Source organism: Notolepis coatsorum, assembly GCF_963971535.1.
Source record: "Notolepis coatsorum genome assembly, chromosome: 4".
Lineage (NCBI taxonomy): Eukaryota > Metazoa > Chordata > Actinopteri > Aulopiformes > Paralepididae > Notolepis > Notolepis coatsorum.
The window spans coordinates 42,494,628-42,507,189 of NC_140168.1; the positions used below are offsets into that span (position 1 = coordinate 42,494,628).

General features: G+C 41.0%; 1 protein-coding gene across 1 annotated transcript; it reads left to right on the forward strand.

Moving 5' to 3' along the window:
* Nucleotides 1–2,968: 2,968 nt before the first annotated feature.
* On the forward strand, nucleotides 2,969–10,822 carry mrps21 (mitochondrial ribosomal protein S21). Its single transcript, XM_084312698.1, has 2 exons — nucleotides 2,969–3,091; nucleotides 9,394–10,822. Exons 1-2 carry the CDS (start codon nucleotides 3,009–3,011, stop codon nucleotides 9,572–9,574), a joined length of 264 nt encoding a protein of 87 aa, XP_084168824.1. The 5' UTR covers nucleotides 2,969–3,008; the 3' UTR covers nucleotides 9,575–10,822.
* Nucleotides 10,823–12,562: the final 1,740 nt, after the last annotated feature.

A 12,562-nucleotide genomic window follows, 5' to 3' on the forward strand; every position in this document is an offset into this window, starting at 1 on the left:
TAGGCGATTGCTTAATTCTCTTTCCTGTCCAGTCTAACTGGATGCTGACTGTAGCTTGTTACTGTAGACCTACAGAGTGAGTAATTGAGTGATTAAAAAAAATCGCACTCGTGTGAAGTGAGGGCCGGGTGCTCTTATCATCGTACATCATCTCACCCACCTCTCTTCCTCCCTTTTTTATTTTTGTGTCTATCAGCTGCTGCTCGACAGTTTGACCCCAAGCTGACCGACCAGGACTACAGCGAAACTGTCAAGAAGTGGCTTCGTTATGCGCCAGACCGGGAGGGAGGCATCTCAAGGAACCGAAGTGACCCAAACTTAAGTCAAGCGAACCAGAGTCAAACTTAGGGTACCCCAGCACAGCACAGCACACCACACACTGTTTCCCTGGTTCATACAGTACAAGGAATTACCCTGGCATCTACTTGAATGACTTATGCTGCTTCAGCCTGTTCTTGGAACCGAAGTGACCCAAACTTAATTGTCAAGCGAACCAGAGTCAAACTTAGGGTACCCCAGCACAGCACAGCTACCCCAGCACAGCACAGCACACACTGTTTCCCTGGTTCATACAGTACAAGGAATTACCCTGATGGACACTGTTCTTCCATGGACGGCATCTACTTGAATATGCTGCTTCAGCCTGTTCTTGGAACCGAAGTGACCCAAACTTAATTGTCAAGCGAACCAGAGTCAATCCAAGTCAACCAGAGTCAATCCAAAAAAAATTGCTTTTCATTTATCTATTTATTTAACTGTATTAAACAATATAAAACGAATTGGCCATAATTGACTGAGCAAACTAATGCTTACTGCTGTAACCTACTAATAACACTTAAGTAAATCTGAAGATTATTATATAGCAGATGCCTTGGAGGATAAGTCGTGGACAACTGTAGATCATCTAAGCTCCACTGTGTTTAAATTCAAATCCTATGCCATTGTTTATATTTAACCCTTGTGTCTGAAAACTAAAGTATTATACTCTTATTAGGGGACTAAATTGAAAAACTCCATAAAAAGATTATGTTGAAATAATTTCCCACTTTCTTTTCCATAAATATTTTATTCAACTTCAGCCCTGATCATAACCATTTTTTATATTATTTTTGTAATGAAATACTCCCACTTTTCTGAAAAGAGTTGTTAAATATGACAAAAAAAATAATATGTGGTGGTTATGATCGGGCTGAAGTGGAATAAACAATTTATGAAGAGTAAAAAAAAAAATACAAGATAATTAAAAGATTATGCCACATATTATGTTGGCTCATCACTGCAAAGTTATCAAACAAATACGAATCTGATCAGACACAAGGGTTAAGTTGTTGTTCCCTTTCTAATTTCCTCAAACATCTAGTCTAGTTAATGTGATCAATATTATTTGACAATTGATGCTTTTTGTTGGACATTTCAGTCAGTAGTGAGCTCATACTTTGAGCTCATAAATTTATAGTTAAAATGATTGCAATCTTGTCTTCGTTGTGCATGAATGCGTGTGCTCACCACACACAATATGTGTGTCACTATTCTGGCAGTGGCTATATTGTTAATGAAAGCCTGTTATAAGGTCTGTTATTTGTTTTTTGTAAAGTTTTAGTCACTGGAAGTTCTGATACCATAGAAAAAAATAAATTTTCATTTTAAAAGCCATGTTGTCATTTTTGTTCACACATTTTTGGAAATATGGTCATATAAGAATTGTATTATTATTTATTTAACAATAGTGTGTTTAACAGCAGGAAAAAAACATGTATAATGTTATGATGTATACATATCAGCAGCAATATTTTAATGTAAAATGTACATTAATCAGTATTGATTCCTTAACTTTACAAGTTACAAGTAGATGTACAAGTTACAAATGTACAAGTAGAGTACCATTTAGATTATGGTTGAATAAACATTGATGTCTAACATTGATTCAATATAAAATCAACTAAAATGTGCATGTAGATTACCATTTAGATTATGGTTGAATAAACATTGATGTCTAACATTGATTCAATATAAAATCAACTAAAATGTGCATGTATATTACCATTTAGATGATGGTTGAATCAACATTGATATAGTATCAGCTATGGTTGACACCTAACGTTGATTCAACGTTAGGGTCATAGACAACGATCTATATAATTTAGATGTCAGGCTTCAACATAGATTCAATATTTCTGCTGAACCCTATTTCAACGTTGATTCACTCATTTTTTGCTATCTGGGCAGTTTCTACGTCAAATGTATATCTCTTCTGGACTCTTTTTGTATCACAAACAGTACTGTATTTGAAAATCTGGTATGTCATAAATGTATAGATGTAGCAGTACTGTCTATCTGTATGTTGTGTATGTCATGTTATGATGAATTGAAAATGGGGGACCCTGATGTAAACAAGACGAAAGTTGTATGTATTGAGCTGTACTGTACTGTACCCATTCTGCAATCTGTTAATAAAGTTTTCAATCAATCAATCAATCAATCAATCAGCATGTCCTGATGGACTGTATTAAGTACAGAGAACAACGAAAATCCTTCTTTATATTTCTTTCTTCTCAGGGATAAATTATTTTGAGAAGAACCACCCAGAGAGAACTAGTGCTGTTCTATAGTGCTCCCTCTGTCCTGTGGAGGGCGGCAATACGCCTAGACGCGTAGTCCGCCGGAAATATATATATATATATAAGAAGAAGAAGAAGAAGAAGAAGAAGAAGAAGAAGAAGAAGAAGAAGAAGAAGAAGAAGAAGAAGAAGAAGAAGAAGAAGAAGAAGAAGAAGAAGAAGAAGAAGAAGAAGAAGAAGCAGAAGAAGAAGAAGAAGAAGAAGAAGAAGAAGAAGAAGAAGAACCACTGTATGGTGAGGCGTGAGGCGTCACCTAGTGTTTACTTTCTGCATGTACAGTATCTAGTACTTCGGGATAAACTACTCGGCCTATGCGGAACCATAACCATACACTAGCTGTTTCCACTCGGTCCATTCTCCTGCGTTGGACACGCTTGCACATCTCCCAACATGGCGAATCATCTTCGTTTCCTTGCGCGGACAGTGATGGTTCACCAGGGCAACGTCACTGCAGCTCACGGCGCTTTGAACAGGTCATACGCTTTTATTAATTACACGACTCTTTCACCCTTCACGTAAAGAAAATCCGGTGAAACCAAACCACACTGGCGTTACAACGTTACAGGGCAGCTAGTAGGTAATGATGGCTAAGCAGCTTGCTAGTTGCTACCGTGCGCCTCAATGTCACAACTTTGCACTTGCGCATTGACGCTCGTTTAGTCTAAACTGTTTGAGCTTTTATATTGTTGTATGCCTTTTCATGATGCTATAATCTATTACACATATATTTCATGTAAGACACATGGCAAATAGTTGGATATACCGTTGATAAAGCCCACATAATCTTTTCATTAGCTAAAGGTGCAGTTCACGAAAGTCTCTCTGGTCTGCATTGATTGAAAATGTATTGATTGAAAAGTTTATTAACAGATTGCAGAATGGGTACAGTACAGTACAGCTCAATACATAAAATTGTTAAGGATGCAGACCAGAGAAAGACTTTCGTCTTGTTTACATCAGGGTCCCCCATTTTCAATTCATCATAACATATATGACATACATAGCATGACATACAGATAGACAGTACTGCTACATCTATACATTTATGACATATCAGATTTGCAAATACAGTACTGTTTGTGATACAAAAGTGTCCAGAAAAAGAGTGTATATACATTTGACGTAGAAACTGTACATTGGAGGTGGGGGGGGGGGGGGGGGGAATACTGACAAAGCCATACTTGGTCATTTACAACTGGGTTAGGACATTTGTAGGGGCCAGTTTCGAATTGCAGTCTCCTGTCGGTGTTTTTTGAGTGTTTTTGAAAGTGGCTAGTGATTCACATTCCTTTACAGCTTTGGGTAGGGCGTTCCACATTGATGTGGCATAATTGTGAAACGTGTTTAGTCCCTTGTTTGAGCCGAATCTGGGTTTAACATGATTTGTGGAGCTCCCTCTGGTGTTGTGATCGTGGTATTCACTGACCTTTGGGAAGTATTTTGACATGTACATGGGTACCTTGGTCGCGTATTTTATCTTGTAGACCAGGCCCATTGCAAGTTGCTGTACTCTGTTGTCTACTCTAAGCCATCCTAGGTTGTCAAAGTGGGCAGGGGTGAGGTGGGTTCTAGGAGTCAGGTCAAGCAGTAGTCTGACTAGCTTGTTTTGAGATGTTTGTAATTTGTTTTTTAGTGCCTTTGAGGTGCTTTTGTACCATGAGGTGCAAGCATAGTCGTAGTACCCTTGAATGAGTGCTCCTGCTAGAGTCTTCAGGGTATTCTTGTTTACCAGAGAGGAGATCCGGTACAAGAATCGAGTTCGTTGGTTGACTTTTTTTTATTACATTGGATGCCATTTTGTCACAGGAAAGATTAGCCTCTAGGATGGAACCCAGGTAGGTAATTTCATCTTTCCTTGTGACAATATTGTCACCCACTGTAACCGAGAAGCCGTCGGTCTTGCTGAGTTTGTTATTTGAACCGAAGAGAATGGACTCTGTTTTGCCCATGTGTAATGATAGTTTGTTGTCGGCGAGCCATATGCAGATTTTGCCTAGTTCCGAGCTGAGGGCTTTTTCAACCTGTAACTTGTTCTTGTCAGAGACCAGCAGGGCTGAGTCGTCCACAAACAGGAACAAGTTGCAGTCACAAGCTGACGACATGTCATTTGCATAAATTAGGAATAGTAGTGGTCCTAGTATGCTTCCTTGTGGAACACCACAGCTCACTGTGATGGGGGGGGATAGGGTACCGTTTACCTCCACCATCTGTTCTCTCTCCTCCAGGTAGGATTGTATCCAGCTCACTGATAGACTATCAAAACCAATTGCTTTTAGCTTGTCAATCAGAATGGTGTGATTGACAGTGTCGAAGGCCTTTTGTAGGTCCAGCATGACCATGCCGCAGTATTTGCCCGCGTCCACCTCTTGTTTGATGTGGTTGTTCAAATAGAGAAGGCATGTGTCAGTGGAGTGGCCTGCAGAATAATGAAAGACCCCCACCACCCCAATAACAGCCTGTTTCAGCTGCTGAGGTCAGGCAGACGCCTGCGAACCCCAGCTACTAGGACAGAGAGGCTTAGGCTTAGCTTCTTCCCCCAGGCCATCAGAGTCCTGAACAATGAACATTGAGTACCACAGAACACTGAACTATCCACACATAAGCACACATGAGCACACACAAGACACGCACGCAGTGCACGCTCACACACTAGCAGCCACTTAACACTTTAACATGAGCGGGCACACACTCATGCGCACACACTCACACTTATTGCCAAAAGGAAAGGCCACTTTAAATCAGTAGTAGCAACAGTAACAGTGTATTGCACTACCAAAGCTACCTAGCATGTCCTATATGCTCTGTAAATAACTATGTACAGATACCGATTTTGATGTCACACCATGTTACCTGTTACCTGTTTATTGCACAATGTTTTTGTATTGGATTCTATTATTATTATTTTTTTTATTGATCTTTTTCCCCCTCCATTTTCCTCCGATTTTCTCCCATCCCAATGTTAGTCGTATGCCAATTCCCAGTCCCTTCCTGGTCGCTGCGCACTTACCCCCCACAGTCAGATCATCTGGGAGAGTGGAGGCTACCACGTGCTTCCTCCGACACACGTCCAGCCAATCACCGCTTCTTTTCACCTGGCAGCGCGGATTCTCATCGAGAGGGCGTAGCGTGTGGGAGGATCACACTATCCCCCTCAAGTCCTATCCGCGCTTAGCAGGCGCCCCGACCGAACTGTAGGAGTCGCTGTTTACAACGACCCGGACCCACCCCGCCAGCTTCTCCCACCCTCTAATACAGCCAATTGTATTAGTGCAGACGGCCAGCCAAGCTGGTGACAACCCCGGAGCTGTGAGCTGGATTCGAACAGGCGAATCCAGCTCACAGCTCCGGGGTTGGTGACGAACGCAATCTCCGCTCGGCCACCTAACCGCCCCCGTATTGGATTCTATTATATGTTGTACCCACTGTATTGCACATCGTTGCGGGCAAGACCACCCGCATTTCATTGTATACTCGTATGCCGTGACAAATAAAACTCTTGACTTGACTTGACTTGACTTGACTTGAGTGGGATGTTCTGAAGCCAGATTGGAATTCGTAGATTAGATTTTTTTCCGCGAGGTACTTTTCGATCTGTTCGTAATAGTATACTATTTTTTCCATGACGTTCGAGATGGGTGTAAGGATAGAAACAGGGCGGTAGTTGCCCGGGTCTAATTTGCTGCCCTTTTTGTGCAGGGGTGTTACTCTCGCAATTTTGAAGTCCTTGGGGACGTGTCCCTGTTTTATGGAGAGGTTTATTATGTGTGTGATGACTGGGGTGATGGCTGCTGCTGAGTCTCTGAGGAATTTGGAGGGGATGTTGTCATGGCCAGTGGCCTTGTTCGGTTGGAGGGCGCTCAGTTTTTTGAGTACCTCATCTGTAGTTACCATTTCCAGTTTGAAGTCGTCTTTGTGGACGCGGCCTAGGTTCTTGTAGTATGCTACTATGTGTTCTACCCCATACTGCCCTGAGTGGGAGGGTAGTTTGTTTACCAGTGTTGTGGCTATGTTTGTGAAGAAAGTGTTTAAGTAATTGGCTGCATCCCCTTAACAATTGTATGTATTGAGCTGTACTGTACTGTACGTACCCATTCTGCAATCTGTTAATAAACTTTTCAATCAATCAAAAAGAGTTTCGGAGTGATTTGCTGAGTTTTGCAGGTGTTTGAAATTTGGATGGACACTATCACTGTCATCGATTTGACTCACATCACATGTTGTGCCAGTTTGGGTAATTCGATGTGGTGTATATAGGAGCTGCTCCTAGCTGTTATGCCATACTTTAGCTCCTCCTAAGATGTGTGTTATTATTGACTATTTGAATGAGCTGTTCATTTTCAGTAATGGTGCCTTCTTCCGGGGGGTTTCTGGGTACGTCATTAATGCTCCATTCCTGGAAATTATAACGGCTTGGCTTGAAGATTTGAAAGGAGACTTTAGACTGAAAAGGGTAATTGAATTCTGTATTTCAACAGTGGCTTGTATTTTCACCCCACTAGCTTTCTGTTGATCCCTTCGAAAACTCAATTCCATAATTAGTTCGGACAACTTCTGTGGTGATTTGTTATAGAGCTTTTTATATACATACATTACAAATCTCAATAGAGCTAGTCTTTCCCTAGCCCCTAATCAAGAAGACGACTGTGTCGCTATTGACATTTTGGATGGACACTTACCCCAGTTGTCTTTTTTTGTGGAGGTCATGCTAAACCGAATCTGATCTTACGTCATTCCTGTGCTCTTGATAGGTTAACTATAATTATGGAAACCCATAAGGACCCCTACTTTTGGCATGGTAGGTCACATGTCAGACTACATAGCTCACTTTGAGGAAAATGATGGAGTGAATATTGCAACTTCGTGCCATCAGTTTGTAATGACAAATCCAACAAACAAAGTAATTGGGAAGTCTGTACATTGAGTTGTGCCTGCTTGGCCAATGTTTGTTTTCTGGCCTATGGTATTATCTCCCAAACTCATACTATGCGGTTGAGTATTGTGTAGGTTGGTTGGGCAATGGGCATACTGTACCAGGTGGAACAGGAAGTGAAGAAGTCACTGGCTCAGGTTAAATCAAATGAAAATCGGGTACAAACAATGGAGCGTCATTTAGTGACCAAACATGGCACTGCAACTAAATAACAACACAGAAATACAATGGGCACATTTGTGACTGTTACACTGTTCCCTGCTTCAAATGCTTCTATAGTTAACTATGTTAAATACTAGTTAAATAGGATATTTTGCAGTAAACAATATTTAATCTGCTAAAAAATTCCACAACATCAAAGGGGACATATTATGTATATATTTTTTCAACTATTTTATTCAACTTCCTAGAATCTGTGTAGGAGCCACATTCCTTATTTCAGAATATGGTGAAAACTTTACATTTTTGCACCATTAGATATGTAGGTTATTAACTTCTTTGGGTTTATTAGATGGGTTTAATGGTTTATTATTATATATCATTACGTTAACGTCGTTAATCAATATGAAGTCTTACCTGGTCTACTCCCCCTTTTCTCATGTTTCCCCTTTACCTCCTATAATATGACGGGTAGTCAGAGCTCAAGTAGTCAGAGCTCAGGTAGGCCTCAGGTACTAGTCAGAGCTCAGGTAGTAAGAGTTCAGGTAGAGCGGTACCATACAGTTTTTGACCACACTTAATTGTCAGTTTATCTTAATTTACAAATCTTGTTTATTTTCATAAAGTATGTTGGATCTCGACAATTTTCTTTTTGGATTGCAATTCGGAGTGTGTCTAACTCTATACATCATACCTGGAGCCTCAAGGCAACTTTGGTCCATAGGATTGCCTATACACGCCTTACACGGTGGACATTTTTTTATTTGTTTTTGGGTCTAGCAGATACTACAAGTGTAAAAACCTTTTACCTTTTGCAGTACATTAAGTAACCAGTGTTCTTGGTCCCAAAAAGTACAGCAATTCACCCAATTGTGACATCATCAAAAACAAAAAAAACAAACCTTCTTACTGTCTTCTACTGTCATGCACTCTTCCTAATACACTCAATGCTGCAGCACTCAAGTTTGAACACTCTGATGAACATTGTTACTCAGCTGATAGAGTTGTACACTTCCTGCTGACTTGTCGTACAAAACTTTAAAGTCGCTTTGGATAAAAGCCTCAGCTAAATGACAAAATGTAAATATAAATCATCAAGGGATAAGCAATTCTGAACAGCTTGTTAATCTGAACATTTAAAACCCTGGCCAAACGGCATGAGTACATTATGTAATTTCCATTCCAAATCTAGGCAAACCTCAGATAATGTGTCCCCCTTAATGAGGCTACTTAGGGCTACACGATAAGACAACTTTTTTTGTTTTACATGCATTTCCATTTTCCAACAAGCACACGCAAAAACCAGCCATTTTGCGAACCACCTGCTGGATCCTAGCATAGTGTTAACTAAAAATATTTCCAACTGAAAATAACCTAGATAGAGGTTAGTTGTTCATACTTGAAGGTGACTGACTGCTGCTGACCCCTTCTTGGGAAATGTATTACATTTGTAAAAACTAAAAATACTTTCTGCCACTATCAGGACTTTTGAGAGTGATTTGTATGGATGGACACTATCAGGACTTTTGAGAGTGATTTGTATGGATGGACACTAAACAAGTTCCCACAGACTCGTATGACTCACCTATGCATAGCTCTGACCAGAGCTCTCATTACTCCTGTATTTGAGTTCTCTCAATGGTCCCATATTTTCTCACTCTTTATTTTTCCTCTGCATTATTACAGGGTGCTGTCTCAGGATGGGATCATCGAAAGCGTGAAACGTAAACGCTACTACGAGAAGCCCTGTCGAGAGAGGCAGCGGAGGAACTTTGAGGACTGCAGGCGGATCTATCACTCCGAGATGGCCCGGAAGATTGCCTTCATCTCCAGGACAAACAGGCAAGATCCCTGGCTGGGTTGCTAGGGCGATGGAAGGGAGACGAGGAAATAGGACATTATAAATGGACCCCGTCGACATGGGACCGGCAAATTGGGAATCAAAGAGGAAAGGAAGAAGGAACAAAACACAGACCGTTGTACAGACTGAGCAAAGGGACTTCAATTTCACATGGTCAAATTATTTTAACATGAAAGGAAATCACTAGGTTGTTTTTGTTCTCTTATCAGCATGTCTCGTATAACATTTTCCTGTTGGTCATTTGTCAGTTGTATAATGTGCACTGAGACACTGCAGTCTGTGGTTGGATAATCTTGTTTATTAGAATGTTTGCCTGTAATGAACACATTACTACACTCTTCACTGACTACTTGTGTTTTGCACCCCAGGGTAGGGTCTACCTATGTGATCTCACCCCAGGGTGGGTCTACTATGTGATCTCACTGATGAGAAAAGGTAAATTAATATAAATATCAACTTGTCGTAACATTTTCCCGAGCATTTTTGGATCACAAGGAAAATTAAGTAATCTTTCTTCAGTCATTTGAGTAGAATAATTTAAGGAGCCGTGGCTTAAAAATGATAAGGACTTAAATACGGGAATAAAAAAAGTGCCAGTTTGCACCTAGCCTGAGACCAGTCGGATGCTTGGTTAGTTTGTGTAGCCTTCCATGTTTCTGAAAAACGAGTTCACACACCAGTCAAAGCTTTAGGTCGCCTAATATCTCCCTTGGCCCACGAGGATTCCCCTTTTGGCTGACCAGTAATAATAATAATAATCAATTCATGTAATAATCGCTATTCTTCCTATTGTAATTCTGATATGCAGAATACAGTAATACATTTTCTTAGTACAGTAGTTCTGGATTTCTAAAGTAAATTCTACTCTTGTCTTTTAACAAATGTTGTGTTCATAGGGTGTATATATGGTGTTGTATGTAGGTAGGTCTCAGCCTACCTCACTAAACGCCATTCACACTGCCGTTGATGTTGAAAATGGGTGGGAAAATACACCATGAGACTTGAAAGTTGTGAGGCATAGGTAACTAACCTTGTGAAAATCACTGTCTTTTTACTTTCACTTGTGTTATTATTTTACTCTTAATACAAGCCATTCCAATTTGTGCAGCATTCGGAAGCATTCAACAAGTGCAGCCAACTGAACGTGGAGGTTGGACATGCAGGACTTATAGCAGAGTGTTGTCGAGTAAAAGGCATTGTGGTATTCATGCAATCTTTATTTATACTTGATAAATACACTGATAGTTAAACTCATTTACAGTGTTGTCATGATGTTACATTCACAAGTGTCAGTGTGTTAATAAATACAGAAACATCAGACATTCAGAACAATTAAGAGCACATCAATATAAAATATATATATAACTGAGGTAACAATTTAAAAACAATTACATATTGTGGTGACTTGGTCATCAAGGTTCTAAACCGACCCATAGACACTAGAGTAGTAGTTAACATCGGCTGATGGGGGTCTACAGACTCCAATCACATTAATAGAATTATTGGGTCCCAAATACATTTTTACAACAAGAATTTCGAAACATTTTTGAATTGTCAGTGTTTAAAATAGTCACATAATGAGGGCGGTCAGGTGGCGTAGCGGAGATTGCGTTCGTCACCAACGCTGGAGACGCTGGGTTTGCGTGTTCGAATCCAGCTCCCGGCGTTGTCACCAGCTTGGCTGGCCGTTCACACTAATACAATAGACCTATCTCAAACCCTGCCCTCTTTTCTTGATCCTCCAATCACAACTGTCGCTTACCTCGGACAAACTCGACAGTTGTGATTGGAGGATCAAGAAAAGGGGCAGGGTTTGAGATAGGTCTATTGGCAGTATTAGGGGGTGGGGAAAGCTGGCGGGTGGGTCCTGGGCGTTGTGGACAGCGACCCCTACAGTTCGGTCGGGGCGCCTGCTCAGCAAGGGTAGGATCTGGAGAGATGTAGTGCGGCCTCCCACACGTTACACTCTCCCAGTGAGAATCTGCGCGGCCAGGCTGGCTGCCGGCTGGCTGCACATGCGTCGGAGGAAAGCATGTGACAGTCTCCGGCCTCTCGGACCAACAGTAGGGGGGAGTGCGCAACAACCAGGAAGGGGGTTGGGAATTGGCATTATAACGACTAACAGTGGGATGGGAGAAAAATCGGGGGGGGAAAAGGAGGGGGGAAAAAGAGAATAAAAAAAAATAGTCACATAATGAATATTCACAAGGGTGAATTCAAGTGTCAAGAGTTTTTTTTTACTTTTGTAGATCTGGGATCCTAATTGATTTTTGTGACCTTTCCTCTAGTCTGGTGCCACAATCTGGCCAAATTATAAATCATACTAATGTACAGTCTTAAGCACAATGTTGTGGTCGCACCAGTATTTGACCCATGCCAGGTTCCCTGGCATCCTGGAGTGAAAGTGTGCTGTACTGGATATGATGACGATGCTGCTTGGGGTTCAATCAATCACACACACTGCTCAAACCTTGACCAATCAAGCGAGGCATTATTTCTTAACAACGGAAGACGAACGCTGTGCCACAGTTTTGACATTTGAATGGTGGTGAATGAGAGAGACGGGGCCATAAGGTGCTTCACGGATACAACTTATGGCCTTGATGGTAAGGGGTCACATTTGACCTGCCCTTCAATGACTAAATGTAAAATGGCAACTTTCGCCAAGGTAAGAACAAATGGGGTCGTCCACCCAGAGCTAAATTAAATACTAATAAATGTAGCATTAGGATTTTGTGGTGTTATTTTGCACATTCAATTTGAAATGAAACTGGCAGACTTTAAGCTTTCATTTGAGGGTGTTATTGTCTATCGGATGAACTGTGTAGGAATTGTGGCTTTCTTATACATAGTCCCACCCCCCCCCCTCCCCCGTTTTAGGGGGCCGAAAATAATTTTACAAATGAACATAAACTTAAGTAAAGCTATCAAATATATATTTAGTTTCAGCACTCTTGGCTTGATAATTACATTATGATGATTTTAACGATCATG

Excerpts from the sequence above, each read along its gene's own strand:
- mrps21 (XM_084312698.1), top strand. The coding sequence starts at position 3,009 with ATGGCGAATCATCTTCGTTTCCTTGCGCGGACAGTGATGGTTCACCAG. Across the intron at positions 3,092-9,393 it reads GCTCACGGCGCTTTGAACAG|GGTGCTGTCTCAGGATGGGA; the intron begins GTCATACGCTTT and ends GCATTATTACAG.